Consider the following 16,947-nt stretch of genomic DNA (forward strand, 5'->3'; position numbering starts at 1 on the left):
TTTTTTGGCAGCCAAGGGGCCGGGCTGCCAGGCAGGATTATGTCAGCCAGCGGCCCCGGCATTAGACACTTCATTAGAGCTAATCTGTTTAGCAGTGGGCAGTGTATGTAAACTTCACAGGCCATTTGCGGCACCTCTTCGCCCCCTGGCCTGGCCTTCAAAGGGCAGCCAGGCCAAAGCTGAGTGACAGGCCGTCTCATCTGCCGCGCATGGGTGTCACACAATCAGGAGCTCCCAGCTGAAACACAAGGCCCCGACAAACATAAAGGGAAGTCACAGAGGAATGACCCTGAATGATGCAGGGGTCAGTGTCTGAACCAAACTGGAAGGAGACGGTTATACAGACTACTGCGTGTAAGGATCTAAACTTGATTGTTCATGTGTATGTTAAATATGATGGAAAAGCACAAAGATGAAGGGGTGACTAGTGGACCTTTCAGAAGAACAGTGTATCTATGTTATCTGAATGGGTAAAGCATGGCACAAATGCTACCAAGGGTACACGTTTGATTCTTTCTTGGGGTTTTCCATTTAAAGAAAAAAAGAAGAAAAAGAATTCAGAAGGCTTGAAAACAAAGCTGCATATTAACCTTAAATCAATTAATCACTTTTTTACATTTATCCATCACAAACTTCTCATATCAGTGTTAAGGCATAAACAATGAAAAGGAACGCAAATCCTCTAACACTGGCCAATATTAAGTCATTTAAAAATTGGTAAATGACTATCACTTCGGGGTCGCATTAGACTTGCCGCAGTAGTCGGTGTTTCTGGTGATACCTGGTGGTCAGGCATACACCGATTATTTTACTTGCCCACTGCCCCCACCATCGTTTTGCTTTTATAGAAAAATAAAACCCATTTAGTTCATTTTCGTGTATCAGCACCCACTAAATATGTCATCGAAGTCGGACGAAGGATGCTATAATTATAAACTGAAAGTGACTGCTGCGTACAGCAGCAGCAGCAATAGACGATGGCGGGTGATTTGGTGTCAAATCAAAAAGCAAAAGCACCTATTTGGCAATATTTAATAGAGAACTTGATAACGTTAATGAGGCAATCTGTAAACTGTAAACTCTGCCATGCAGCCAGAACGCGGTGTAGCTGCGCCGGCTGCGCAGCAGAAGCTCGACCGGACAGGCCAGAGATCAAAGAAAGAGCTCTGTACGCGCCACTGACAAATATCTTTTCTTGTAAAATGTCCGGTGTAATCGGTTGCACCGTTGTTGTCACAAGTTTATTAACTGGTGGGAAAATTTCCTCACCTTGTCATCCTGAGGTCACATGTCAAATGGCAGAAATGATCATTTACTATAGACCTTGAGACAAAGAAAAAAGTAGTGATAGGCCCTTTGATTATTACTGTCTCTTTCTAAATTCTGATCTTCAGAATACAGACGTTCTTCATGTTTTTCTTGACTTACATTTCTGTGGTGTGATTATACTATTTTCACTCACATCATTCTGGTTGGTGATGGGGACAAGCTGCAGGGGATGGAGATAAGTGGCAGGCAGCCGTGCAAGGCATTATGGGTAACGTCTGTGAGGGACAGCGTATCTTGGGTATAAAGGTGACACACAACCGCCATGGGCAACTCACTAGCAGGGGGATTGAAAAAGAGAGAGAGAGAGAGAGAAGAGCGAGAGACAGCGGGAGAGCAGACAGACAGCTCATTGAAGGAAGTGTGATACGGGCTGCCCAATAATGACACCATTGCCAAACACAACTGACAAGACACATGGAGAGTGGAAGAGGGAATGCGGAAGACAGGGAGAGGGAGAGAGAGAGTGAGAGGGGGGGAAAGACAAGCAGCAGAGGGGCGAGGGTGTGATGTGACAGCCCAGCAGAGCCAACGGCTGCCACAGAAAGGCCAGCGGCGGCAGAGAGGTGCTGTCTCCCATGGAGAGAGACAGAGAGGGATGCAGTAACAGAGAGAGAAACTCAGGGCACGTCCACACTAAGCCGACTAAATTTAAAAACACACCTCTCCATTTTGGCACACTGAACCAGCATTTTACACACTGTAAAATCTCCAGAGTGAGGCTGTGGCTGCGTATTTTGGTGTGGAGGGGGAAAATAACATTAGCCAACATTATAAAAAATGAGAGGAAATGAGGAGAGAAAATAAGGAAAATTACCTGCAAGGGTCCCAGACATGAACTGGGGTTGATGTAGGTCAGTCGGTGCCTTAACCCCTGGTGCCTTAATGCCACCAGAGCGCCCTGTGATCACTCATTCTAAACCTTAATATAGCTGATCCAGGTGAATACAGGTGTTGTCATTTTTAGTATTTATTTTGTCAGACTAGTTAGAGATCATAAAGTAGTGACCAACATTCAGTGCAGACCGTACCCTAGAAAGTACTATTCATTTTGTTAACAGTTAGCATTTATGACCCACGACTAAACACTATATATATATATATATATATATATATATATATATATATTTTATCAATTGGTTTGTTTTCTTATTGTTTAAGCAGTTTAGTTGGGACAGGGATCCCCACAAAACAACCACACAACTCTTGTGTGGACACGTTTTTTTTCCATCATGTAAACAGTGTTTTCCAAAATTAGTAATGTGGATGTTTCCAAGAGAGAGAGACAGCAACTGGCAGGCAGGGAGCCCCACTCCCAACCCCCACCAGTCACCTGCCCCCTTGAGCACGGCACCATGCAAAATTCCTCAGCCAACCGCCAGGATTCACCCCAAAGGTACTTATCGTTCTTCTCCTATCAATCTGCTCCACAACCGCACTGCCTTGTCTCAGCGCTTACAGACAGATCCGTGACTGTCAAACTCTGCAGTGACGATCAAAATCTGATGTGAGGGGGCCTCCTCACCAACCCTCCCACTCACTCAAAGAGCAAATGCGCCATTAAAAATGCACATCTTACCAGCTCATCTCGTTTACCTAATGCATATGCATCACACCTCCGGGACCAAGAGAAATGATATTGCAAGCGATACTGAATATCCTTCATCACATATACAATTCAGATTTCTTCAGGAGGAGGCTGGTGTTTCCCCCACCCCCCTGTGCTGCCAAGCAGACTGAACCTTGGGAAAGTGTGAAACAGAAACAGGACTTGTTGAAAGACACCCATCTGGATGCTGCTTAGACAGCCATCTACATACTCCAACTGACTCTCTCTCTCCATCTCCCACTAAATGTGAATTCAGTTCAGCGTCTTCTGTGAGAGTGAAAAAAACATGACGCAACATAGAAGATTCACTGTGCTACCAATAACCGAAGCACAAAAAGTGGGCCTGGAATTAACACTGATGTAAACTGCTAGAAATAGGCTGAAAAAACAAAAAAGAGAAATCATTAAGCCTGAACAATAACACACAATCAACTGTTGGGAGATCAGTGGAAGATCTAGTGTGTGTGTGTGTGTGTGTGTGTGTGTGTGTGTGTGTGTGTGTGTGTGTGGTATTGCCTAAGTGAATATAATCATTAGAGCTTTTATCTGACTTTCTTCTGTGTGCAACCCAATTATCCTTAATTTTGCAATTACAAATCTTAGAATAAATTAACCCCCTTGGCAATTCCAGTGTTAATGTTGCAGTGCCCTTGCATACGCAAGAAAAACAACAACCTATTTTTAGTTTAGTTTCTTTCTCCAAAATAAATCCACATTTTCTCTGGGGCATATGGATGATCCTCTTTGTTTAAAGTCTATTCAATAGTTATGGAGGCAAAAACATCCTTCTGGAAAGAAATCAATGGACCCGATGTTGGAGGGCGGTATTAAAATCCAACAATGACCAGATCTGCACAGAGCAAACCTGAGTTGTATCGAACCAAGAGAGGCGTGCAGGGAGGCCAGGCTCTGCCAGCCTCCAGAGCTCTGATCAATAGAAACAACTCAACATTCATCCACTGCTGTCTATCTCACACACCGGCTACAGCGGTCTGAAGGATGCTCTGACTGAAAGGGACAACTTGATTGAAGCGGGGAAATTATAGTAATATAGAGTATTTACAGTTCAAATTGTGAAGTAGGTAGGATACTATGCTTGCAATGAATGGATGAGTGGGTTATATCATCATAAATTATCGAATATGTCCCCTTTTGAATAAATCTACAGGGAAACAATTTGTGATGCCACAATCCTTATTAAATTTAACAAAATCACTCACTATATGATAGAATGTGACATGACGGTAATACATGGTCACGGTGGTATAATCTTTTATCATGGTGCATTTCCTAAAAACTAAATTGAAAAAACTCTTCATAGATAATTTGACCTGATTGTGACTTAAAAAATCCAGACATTTCATCACATTGACCCAACAATCCTGTGAATCTAATACTTCCATTTACGAGACCTGCGAGACCTGAAACGTTGCTCACAATGGTCCAAAACAACCAGAGACTGAGTATGAGACTGATTATAATTCAGTAGTGCTATCGATGTGGGGACAAATGAAAGATTAAGGCGATTGCTTTTGAGCCAGTAGGTGCAAAAGCAACTGCCTTAATCTTTCATTTGTCCCCACATCGATAGCACTACTAAACAACCAATCTAGTCCTCATCACTATAATAATGTGCTGGCCTTAACCAATGTAACCTGTGTATGTTTTTCCTAATTCCTATATTCAAACCTTGCATTTATTTATTATGCGTAACTAACTTATTATGGGGCATGTGCAATACTTTACTATATCAGGGCCTTTGCAATATCCTCTCAACTATTTTTTGCTTGGCCTAAAGCACATTGTTGTCTTATTAGTGCTGTCAAACGATTAAATAAAATATTTAATTGCGATTGTCATAGTTAACTCGCAATTAATCACACATTTTTATCTATTCTAAATGTCCCTAGATTTCTTTTTGTCCAATTATTTTTTCTCATTTTAATGCTCTTATCAACATGGAAAAGTGGATCGGCTTGCTTTGTGCTTTTGTCACCTGGCTTTGACGAGGGGGCAGAGAATTGTCATCAGCTGTGTGCTTGGCCATCAAGTGGTATTTCAGGCTGGACGTGCTGCGATGATAGCTCAGTTCACAACGACAAAACACGCAGATCACTTTGGTCTTGTCAATGGAACCATTTGGCAACTTTTTAAAAGTAAACTTTCCATTCAGAATCTTACTGGCATCCATTTCGGCGTCTCGCGCTCGCCATCCACTCAAAACGTAACGTTAGCCTACTGCTCTTTGGCCGGCTCGCAAACCCAAACAATTGTGTGCGGCGTGCCTGTTGTTTTGTTCCCGGTCTAGCTAGATCCAGTATGGTGTTGTAGTTTTTTCACAGCATGTGAAAAAAACGACAAAGTTTGCTAGGCCAAAAAGAACGTTAATCTTGCGTTAAAATTGACGCCGTTAAAATGGACGCCGTTAAAATGGGTTTGCGTTAACGCCTTTAATAACGCGTTTAACTGACAGCACTACTTGTTATATATTGTTATGTACTTCCTGTCTGTTGATGTTTGGTGCATGTGTTCGTATACAGCTGTTGTCAGCGCTTCTCTTTGCCCAAGACAAACTTCCTTCGGGACAATAAAGTTTATCTCATCTTATCTTATAAAAAGGTATGACAAAATATTATGCAGCTGACAATTTTCATCATCTCACTTTATATGTCATCCTAACTCACCACCCAGGTTAGCTAATTGGCTTGTGTTCATGTGTGTGGAGTTTACCTGGGGTTGAAAGACTGGCACGGCTGCATGCTGTCCTTGTGGCTGCGTATCCATATCCACGGTGTTAGGAGCTTGATCCGTTACACCTCTGAGAACAACAAACACACAAAATAGAACTTCTGGTTAGCAGTCACTTCCTTTAAAAAATATCTAAATTCTACAATAACATTTCACAACAGAAAATAATAACCTCAACTGGAGAACTGTTCTCAGTTGTTCAGCACTAAACTATTGAGTGCTGGTTGCAGCCAGAGTGTCCAGTTTCAGCAGAACTGGATCCCACGGCATGCCTGTGGGTCCCTCTCAAGTTGCAGCATGACAGAGCTACAGCAGGCAGTGATATTAATCTGAACAAAGTAAAGATAATACCACTCTGTATTTCCTTGGCATTCCTCCAAGGAACCTTTCATGGGAATTACTGGTTATACCGGCATTTTACGCAGTTCCACTTAATTTTCTGTTTTCTAAAAGAAATATAGGTCACACAGAGGGGAGTGTGTTTGGTATGGGTGTTTGCCACCGTGCTGTATAATTGCATGTTCTGGCTTGTAAGCAAGCTAATTGCATAAGATTCTCCACCACCAGTTGCTTGGCCTATCACCGCACTTAAAGTGCCCATATTATGAAAAAAATCACTTTTTCTGGGATTTGGGGTGTTCTTTTGTGTCTCTGGTGCTTCCACACACATACAAACTTTGAAAAAAGTCCATCCATGCTGTTTAGAGTGAGATACGGTTTCTGAATGTGTCCTGCCTTCAGTCTCTGGGTGAGCTGTTCAAAATCGACACGGCTTGTGACGTCACAAGCCAAAACGAGCAGGCTAACCGCAACCATTAGCTCATAGCGTTAGCGTTAGCATGCTAATGCTAACGCTAGCATGCTACCTCGTTCTCAATAGCAAAGCACTGCTACAACACACACAAGTTCACCATAATCTACAAAAGAACTACTTCCATGTGCGCCCTCATTTAGAAGTCTCCCAGCTAATCCTGCCTTGTAACTGACCGAAGTTGTAGAAACAGCCTTTCTTTTACCGTCTATGGAGCTAGCTAGCTGACATGATCTACATCTGAGCTACTGCGCATGTGCGAGTGCAATCAAAGATAGTACAGAAGAAGAAGAAGAAGAAAAGAGGTCTCACTCTGTAGCTAAAACAGAGACCAGCTGAAAAGAGGATCTGCAGCAGTGAGAGAGAGCACTGCAGTACAACAAAAATATGGTGTTTTTTGAAAATTAAACCATGTAAACCTATTCTGGTGCAACCTTAAAATACAATTATGAACCTGAAAATGAGCATAGTATGGCTGCTTTAAAACAGACAGTGCCATAATATGAAATGTTACCGGATATAATAGTTTACACAAATCTTGAAAAGTATGATGCAAAACATATATTATTCACCAATGCAATTTGCCTATGAATCCAGAGTCTCCGCTCCACTCATGCATGTGGAATGAACTCTGAATTTAACAGATGCTCTTGGATCATTTCCGAGCACGCTGTCTGCAATGCACATACTATCGTTACATAGTCTAACAATTAAGACCAATTTACTCATAATTTACACACGATACAATGCATGCATAACACTATGTGTCATGCACAAGTAAATACATATGTGAGATGAGGTGTTTGCAAGTATTCAACATACAACATTAAGCTAAGGAAATGCGTGCCCACATATTTGCTGTGATGTTTGAATGTGTGTGCACATGCAGGCGTTCACATGCATCTGCACACAGGCTGGGTGAAAGCATTAACGAGCAGAAGCTATCGACAGAGGCAGATAAAAAAAAAAATCCAGACTTTACATATTCAGTAGTCAGTAAGTGGATTAATGGATAAATGGACAAACACATTAAAGTTCTACACAAATGGGACACAAAAAACTTCACAGTGGGACATTTGCATGTTTTTTTTCCACTAGAGTGAAAGCCGTCTGTCTGCGGATCTGTCAGTCTGTCATTTGTGTCTTACTAACCGTCTCTGGTCTCTGTCGCCTCAAACCTCCCTGGCCAATTAAAAAAAGACCCTGGTACAATGGAGAGGAGAATAGCACAGAGAAGCTGTCTCTCTCCTGATGTTGTCAGTCCCATTCACTGAAGGTTAATAATGCTAATTAGACATCTGCAATATACAGTATACGCATGGCACTGTAGGTGCATGTTTGAGTGCGTGTTGGGGGTCTTTAATATGTGCATGTAAGAAAGCATGTGTATGTGTGCGTGTGAGAATGCAAGTATTTTGCATATTGTATGGTTGTTTATTTTAGATTAGTTCAGCTTTTCTTTCCGGGGGTTCGCCGGCCTTCATGTGAGCTTCGAAGCTGGTGAAAATAACTACACTATTTCTCCAGGGATTGCATTGACTATATTGGGAATATTGTTGTTTTTTTTAATTTACATTAAAAGCTCGTTTCAAACAAGTTTAAATAAATTCACATGTAAAAAAATAAATAAAAATAAATAAATAAGATTTACATATAATAAGGATTTAAAAGCACCCACCGCTAGAGGCAAAAAGGCAAATTAGAAAAACATTGTTAAATGTCTGATGCTGAATCTTTTGGTTCTTATTTTTTTACTTAATAAAACCACTAAAGAAAAATAATTTTTGAAAGCCAACTACTGCTGCCATGATTTGTGTAAAGGCCTAACAATGACACCATACCGATGTTGATTACGTTTTGACTGTTTCCATGAAAACACTAATAAAAAGGACAATTGTAGGCTACTTGTTCCCATACTAACCATAAACAAGTTGAGATATAAGTTGAAAATGTAATTCTACACAAAACATAAACAACGGTTCCAGTCACACAAAAGATCTGCACTACTCTGCTCTATCCACACAACCACCTTAACATTTTAAGCACGTGTCTATTGGTTACGGTAATAAAAGGTATTACCTGTCAAATATCTATCTCAGTATATTTACCTTCACGTTACATGAGTTGTTGGCACTGTCATGGAAATCTGTTTTCCTCATTAACATGCAGATCTTTGCAAGGTGTTTTACAATTTGATTAGATCACTTATTCTCTAGCGAGAAACCTGCAATCTCAAAGTAAAATTTAATGAATCATGTGCAGTTCTTTAATTAGCATGTTCACAAGACTGACAGCACCGTTATCATACAATGTGTACCATGGTTAGGGGATCATTGTAGACCTTAGCAGGCAAGCCTTTGTAATAATTGGTTGAGCCTTTTAATTTGTACCCGTTTTTAATTTGGCTTTAAGCCCTATTAAGACAATCTGGAAACATTCTGGATAAGCATTGAGGGCTAGGTGAAAATAGGACCTATTAGACAAAGGCTGACTGGATGGCTGACTAGCTGGGTGTTGTGGCATTTTGATTTGGGTGTCACATGGGACTTTGCAAGTCACCCACCCAGGCGGCCTTTCTGCATCTTGTAGTGATTTTTTGCACTTCAGCCTTGTGTTTTGTTAGATTGGGGCTGGCCACCTCACTCCTCCCCTTTGTGTTTCGTACTGTCTATGTGTCAAAATAACCAGCGGGCATCTGAGCTCCCTGACGTTCTTTCGCCTCCCACATCCCACGTTAACGAGATCAATTAAGACTGCCATCTTAGATTAAAACACACCAAGAAACAACACAATTAACGAAGCTAACGCAATCAAATGAGGCAAGGTCACACTCTCGGGGCTTGTATTCACACACAGTTTATGTAATGTGCAATTCATCAAAAGCAAAGCCTTGTCCTTGTGACCGGACAAATCAAACGCATAGATTGATTTTGACTTTCATCACGTGAACCTTAAAGCTACTAAAGCTCTCTCTCCATAAGCCCTTCTATGCTATTTCCACGGTTTCTCTCATCGTCTCTGATCCACAAAAAAGGTCCTGCTCTCATCACAGGAAGGAATTTTTGACTTCCAAAACATTTGGTGGCCACAAGCAGTAGTGGAAACTCAAGGTGCCAGTGTTTTCTTGTGATTTTGGCAGCAGTGGGGCAGCAGCAGCTAAAAGCTAAATCCCCTAACTATTCATAGGTATGTCAGAGACTAGTTCAGAGCTTTGGTCTGAGACAGCTGCAAATATACAACAGAATAGACCCATCTTTAGAGTGCGGTAGAGAGAATCAATAAAGGCTAAAAATGTGGACACACAATATGCTCATAACTAAAATCTTGATATGTTTTAGGTCTCGGGCTTTACCACTTAGACTCATGTTTTAGTGCCTTTGGCATCATCTCGCAGCTGTGAAGTCACAATCAAATCGACTGTCAAACTATTACCAATTAGTATGACAGTCGTATACTTGAAAACTTGTTTTCAAGTATATTATTATACTTGAAAACAAAAACAAAATGTCCACAGATTATCCCAAACCGTTCTTACCATTTCCATAACAGTTAGGCTGCCAGGTGTAAAAATATATCAATAATTTGCAAGATAAAAATTGGCGAGATCTACAGTGCATTGGAGCAAGAAATCCATTTATCTCTCTGACAAACTGATGGTTGTTTTTCTGTTGAGTAGTGAAAAAAAACTTTACCATCCAGACCACCAACCATTCAGTGTAAACAAACACTGTTTTCTGACTGTGTTCCATCTAATGTGAGACTCCAGCCCGACATTCTCACAGCAGGCCCAATCACACGGAGGTAATTAAATGATAGAGGAGGGAAGGGAGAAACAGAGTGAGGCAAAACAAGAGGAGTAGAGAAAATGATATTAACAAGACTATTAAGCAATTTTATTTATTTATTTATTCATTCATTCATTCATTCATTCATTCATTATGGAAAATGCACATTAATCACCATTTCAGTTTCCACCTCAATATAAATGTGCTAGAGTTAGCTAATGAGCTAATTTTCATCTCTCATCCCCGTTTTCTGTGAACAGTCTTCTTTGTTCTCACACTTCCAGCACACATCTGACTTGTTAATTTGCTTTTTCCTTATTTGCGACACATCTCCAACTCTCACCCTCTTCCTATCATACTCATCTCAAATCTGTGATTCCTTTTTTGTTTTCTTTTCCTGTGACATACAGTGTGCTCTATTACCCACTGTACTGTGCAAAACTCTACACTCTCTGCTCGACAAGAAATAGACTTTACGTGAAGTGCAGTTCCCCTGAAGGCCATAAAATGCTGGCTCCAATAAAAAAAAAATCCACCAAAAGGGCACTCCAGCGATTTATGTATTGCACTTTCATAAAGTTGGGGGACTCATCTGATGACATCATCAGGGTTATTTTTTCAAACTTTGGAGAGCTCCCTGCAGAACCATGGAAGACATTATACAACCGTTTTCACGGGCTGAGCAGTATTTTACATGAGTAAACTGAGATTCATAAATAAAATCATTGAAGTCAATGGAAAAATCCCTTTTTCCTCTTACTTCTCCTGATCTACTGAATCATTTACACACAAAGATAAATCTCTTATAATCCAATCTGCCTCGGAGTGTTCTTGCTTGACTAACGGGTGACCACCCAGGATTTCTACAGAGATTTCTGTACAACCAACTGTGCCAAGCACACCTCTGGTTAAAAACATTTAAGACTTTTTTTTTTTAATGTGACCATAAATCTTTTTATTAATTAAATCTTCTTCGAGATTCCAGGACAGAGATGCACTAATGGACAGATCCTCGCTACATCACCACTCCACATTTTTAAATTAAACTCACTGTTTACATTAAACATTTACTAAATAATAGTGGCTAACTGAGCTAGAACCAACAATCAAATTATATTTATCTTTATTTTTTTAGTTAAATTCTCAGCATACACTTGACAGCCATTTTAATTCAAAATCTCCCCACCCTACGTGCACACGTTCCACCAAAACAAGTTCATTCCTGAGGCTATTTTGCCGAGGCACCGTACCTGCATCCGGCGGCCGCCCAAGACGATTGTGATTGGTGTAAAGAAATGCCAATAAACCAGAGCACGTTTTTCTCCTATCCCGGAATGTTGAGTGGACTAGCCAGACCCTCCTCTGCAGCTCTGTGGAGATAGTTCTGGCAATGCAAGACTAGTTGTTTATAGATCTATTATGCTGCAGAATTGTTCGACTTTATCATTTCATCATCACTATGATGCGCAATGAGCTTTTAGTTCAAATCGCTCTAAAAAAAACCGACAAGTTGGCTTTTCACAACACTGTGGACAACAAGTTGTCCCAACGTTGACATAAAAGAGCACATCTTCAGTCAACTGGGTCAAAACTGAGTGGGAGAAGCCAAAAGTGAGTAAGGGACAGCAGGGATGGAGTAAGACAGAGTGGGACAGATGCAGAACTGAGAAAAATGGCAGGAGAGGAAAAAGAGAACCTTGTTAGCCCTGATGTGTTCACGGTCCTGTGAGAGACGGTGTGGAGCTGTGCACCACAGAAGCTGGCAGTGGCTTTAGCTTCTCTTTAATCCCCATTTCCTCCCTTCTGCATTATTCATTTAAAACAGGAGACGAGGAAAAACAAAGAGAGGGAGACGATTATAAAAAGGTGGATCAAGGCAAACTGGAAGGGAATAGGGAAGTGAAGGGGAAGGGTTCTAGAATTAAGCGGCCCCAAAGAGAAGAGTGCTAAATCAGCGCTCAGTCCAAGGACAATAAATATGAACACAAACTGATGAGCGTGGGTCTAAGGAGGAGAGAAATGAGAAGGGCAAGAAAGGAAGTGAAGAGAGGGGTTGGGAGGGGGGGTTAAAAAAGGAGAGGAAAAAAAATAATGTGACACTATCCGGCCTGGGTGTAGGATGTGAGGGAATCAAAGGCACCTTTGAGGAGCCAGAAGACGACAGTGAAAGTGCTAGAAGAGTGGTGTCCATGATTACAAGAAGTGGAGAAATCTTTGAGTCTGTGCTCATGAAAGCCCACCCCAGGCCTCGTCTGAAACCCCTGCTTGACTAACACTGATGATAGAGAAAGAGAAAAAAAAAGGAAGAGAGGAAGAGAACCACTAATGATGGAAGGGTCCGGATACTACAGAAGCAGTGCACTCTCCAATTCATTTTAATCACTATTCAAAATCATTAGCCCAAATGTGCGAGCACTCGTGTTCATTGGACCACGAGCCGAGAGAGAGACAGGGAGTGGGAGAGGACCAATTACACCTCAGCATGTGAGCCAGTCTTTAAAGCCTTTGAGTAAGACCGTCTAAGTCTTGATGGAATAGAAAATGAAGAGAGGAAACTTTATTGTCCCTCAATCTAAAAGAAAAAACACGAAGATAAAGGAAGAAGCCTTTGAAAATAGGCTTTGCAAAGCCAGCCAAACATACTACAGTACAGAGTCAAATCATTTAGCCTAGACTTTTCTGTTCCCCAAATCCAGCTACAAAAGCATAAAGTTAATCAGGGCACCAGTCAGCATGAGAATAGTAACGAATCTCAACAACAACACTGACATCAAACAGGATTTATTATTCAACAGGCAGAACATGGCTGGATTAATGGCTAGGTCTCTTTCAGACTGTATGTATCTGATAAAACTCAATGTGGCTTTTCAGGCTCTATCAACTATAGCCTGAACAAAACTGGATTTGTTTTTTTAGGCCAAAACAGATTTCAATGTTTAAAAGTTAAAAAAAAAAAAAAAAACGGATAATATTGTTTTTGTTGTATCCTCTAAACACAGAAAATAAGCAAACATTTTCATATGGATATCTTTAATTTGGTTATTTAAAAATTGTGACCAAGATATGACTCGACTGAGCGGGACATTTTACAGTTAAAAAATAAAGTTTATAAATTACATCAAACAGATCTTTGGCATTTTTAAAATGCAATTTCTGTCACTTATTGGTAGACATATATGCACATACCAGTATACTTGCAATGAGCTAAAACTGGTTGATATTTCAGCTTAGCCGACTTCCTGGTGTAGCTCTGCTACCTCTAACTCAATGTGAACGTGTCTGCATAATGTGTTTTAGAGTTATATACTGTATGTGTGTCTGTTTTAGTGTGATATCGTTGTACAACTCAGCCCTTCACCTTCTCCATAGTGTAGGGAACAGAGAGAAATGATAAAATAGGGAATTAAGACAAAAGAAAACCACCAAGATCCACAGGGACACTACAAGGCCAGTGATCCATAATGCTGCTTGCTAACTATTTATAGCCCTTCTTTACATTTTTCACTTTCAGATTTTTATAGGCTAATGATTATTTCACTTCAGAAGTAAATAGCACAGCACAAATAGCCTGGGCTTCATGTGAGGCCTAAATTGATTTATTCCCCCAACAATCCAAATAAACTAGCACAGTGCTCTGCTGTGGTGTGAGTACATTTCACCTACTGGAGTCGTTATAAAATACATCTGCACTATCACCTGACCTTCCATGAGCCAGTAATCCCATTAACAACACTGGGCTCTCTTCTGTCTTCATCTGTGTGTGTGTCTGCCTGCACATACACACCTGCACATTTGTATTTTTCTTTCGCATTTTCAACCACTATGTATGGTAAAGATGTCCACCATTGACAAAAGAACTCAAGGACATGCAGGTGCCGGCCACTCTCCTCCACTTCCTCCTTCGCTCTTGTCCTCCCCACCTCCTCCCCTCTGTGCTCTGTTGCTCCTGTGTGTTGTCGACACGAGCTGGCACGTGGCTAAAAGCCCAGGCCACCTCTCTGCTCTATTGTCCTGCCCACTCCACAGCGGCACTGACGACTCTCTTGTGGCGAGGGGCCCTTTGTTGCCAGCCTGTCACTTCAGCAGGTGCCTTACAGCAAAAGGCAGGAGCCAGCCAGCCAGCCAGCCAGCCAGCCAGCCAGCCAGCCAGCCCGCACCGCTTCGTTAGTACGGCGCACCGTTTGATGTGCTCATTTCATCAGCCGGAGACGGCAGCCAAGGAGGATGCTAATAATCACTTGAAAAACAAAAACATTCCACTCAGGCTTGTAAAAGATAAACTCCAATTTCAATGATAAAAGAAGAGTGACAGACAGCCATGGTACCAGTCAAAAAAAGACTGCCAGCCACACTACCCATCTTTCTTTTTTCCTTACCACCCCCCTTTTCCTCAGTGAAACCAATTCATACTGTCAATCACTGAGAATAAACAAGGTATATTGACAAATTGCTGACTGTGTAAGGAAAGACAAAATAATGTGGGCAAAGTATGCAAAAACAGAGCTGCATTTAAGACAGCTGTGTGATCCCCCAGAAACCAGCTTAGTGTGTGAAGGAGCAGTCTGTGTGAAGGAAAGAACCCCCCCAGGCGTTCAGGAGAGGGGACCCTGGGGATTTGGGCTATACTTGCACACCCTCACTACATTCACAGCCCTTCAAAATGCCATATCACCATCACACCTCAGTTAAAATAGAAACTGAATGCATAATATGTGAAAGAAAATCAAGAGCACTTAATTTAGGCTGGCTGATCTAGCTGCAAGTGATGTAATAGGTTCTTAGACTGTTCGAGGGACTAATCATGGATGTAGTTCCAACTCCAGGCTGCAATGGCTTGAAAGCAGAATTACAACGTTCAGGGTGCCACATAAAGTTTAGTGCACCATTATAGAGGAAATCTTAGAGGCTCAGCTCAGAGAAAATGAAAAAGTATGGGTGTCTGATTTATAGGGCTGGGTACCAAACATCGATACTTTTAAGCACCGACCAGATTGCCTCCATAGTTTCTAGTATCAAAAAATGCCTTGTTATTCAATACCTAATTCCAATACCTAAGGAGTACAATTTGTCAGTATCAGTAAGCCAATAAGCATGCAGCATGCTTGTACCAAGATCTAATAACGTTTGTGATTGGCTGTCTAACATTACACATTGTAGAGGCATGCAAGAAAAACACTATGTTACACACAGAGACTGGGCTCACGTGTGTAATTTGAGAGGCTTGACTACAGTGTGCGTCACATGTAAGTGACAGGTGGAAATATTTGTAATGTTGTAATTTCTTTTTGTTTAAATGGATTTATAAAATTGGTATCGAAAAAAGTATCATTCAGGAACCAGCACCAGTAACGAAAATGTTTGAACGGTACCCATTCCTACTGATTTAGGGCTGCAACTAATGATTGTTTTCATTATAAATGAATCTACCAGGTATTTTTTTCAATCAATCGATTGGTCTATTAAAAACATCCTAGAGTCCAATGTGACATCAAATTTCAAATTGTTTCCAAAGCCCAAACATGATAATGTATTTACAATAACAAAATAAAATAAGAAAAGCAATTAATCATCACAACTGAGAACATGAAGCCATCGAATTTTTGACATTGTTGCTTGAAAAATGACAAATGATTGATTACTAAAATCGTCAATCGACTCTGTCACAGCTCTAGTCTGATTTTTTCTTTTCTATTTTAGGAGAAAGCAGTGTGGTCAGTGTTGAGGCAGTTCACATGTGGTACTTTAATGTGAAAACCCCTTAAGTAGTTACATCACATCAAAGCACGGTATAGCAGGGTCCTTTATATTTCAACTCTTCTAAATAGAAATACCTTTATACTGCAAGCTACCAGACCAGCAAAACAAAAGTGGAGCAAAAAATGCCCATATCTAGGATTATTTTATTATTAAAGCAGCTACGGTATTTATTTAGGGTATTTTTAAAAGCACACCTCTCACTTCGTCTGAACATTTGAACCAAATATCCACACCCAGATTTGCACACTGCAGCATGATAAAGATCCCACGGCTTTAGGTTGCATTAGTGCCCTTTGGCAACAACTCATGGTCTTTCACAATGCAAAACAGAGCATTGCACAGCAGAGCAGAGCTTCCAGTGCTCCAGGACCAATAAGGGCTTTGTTTGTTAGCCATGTCACTGACTGACCACCAAATTAGCTTCATCACCTCTGGCACCAGGATATCGGATGTGACATGCTGTACCACAGGGCTGTGGCTCTGCTTGTCTGCAAGGCTAGAGGGCCTACACTAGAAAAAAAAAAATACATAAAATAGGGACAAATGAGGGAATTTCATGAAAAAATAAAATAATGGAATGCCAAGCTCACTTTTTTTGTTCTGTTCTAAATTAAGCATTGTTTTACATAGCATTTCCACCAGTATGAGTATGCCATTTCTGTGTGAGAATACCATGAGTTTGGTCTTCATCAGTACAGCTGTGTTTTCTGAAGCCTAACCTCGTGATCATACTAACAGGAGTCAACAGATGAGAGCATCATCATCTACGCAGTTCAGATTCTAAAATGACATTACCCTTCTTTGTCCTCTATTAATATCTATAAAGGAGGAGATGAAGCTGCAAAGAAAGAGCCAGCCAGACACGGCCCATGTAAACTAAAAATTGCATAAAAGCAAACAGCCAACAGATC

At 40.9% G+C, this 16,947-nt stretch overlaps 1 protein-coding gene across 1 annotated transcript in view; it reads right to left on the reverse strand.

Annotated features, from left to right (window-relative positions):
* The window catches only part of nek7 (NIMA-related kinase 7), a 66,056-nt gene that overhangs the window by 34,586 nt on the left and 14,523 nt on the right, over positions 1-16,947 (reverse strand). The window contains exon 2 of the mRNA XM_031308443.2: positions 5,666-5,753. Coding sequence (XP_031164303.1) covers positions 5,666-5,719 — 54 coding nt within the window. The 5' untranslated portion in view covers positions 5,720-5,753. The remainder of the gene's footprint in view (positions 1-5,665; positions 5,754-16,947) is intronic.

Source organism: Sander lucioperca, chromosome 11 (assembly GCF_008315115.2).
Source record: "Sander lucioperca isolate FBNREF2018 chromosome 11, SLUC_FBN_1.2, whole genome shotgun sequence".
Classification (NCBI taxonomy): domain Eukaryota; kingdom Metazoa; phylum Chordata; class Actinopteri; order Perciformes; family Percidae; genus Sander; species Sander lucioperca.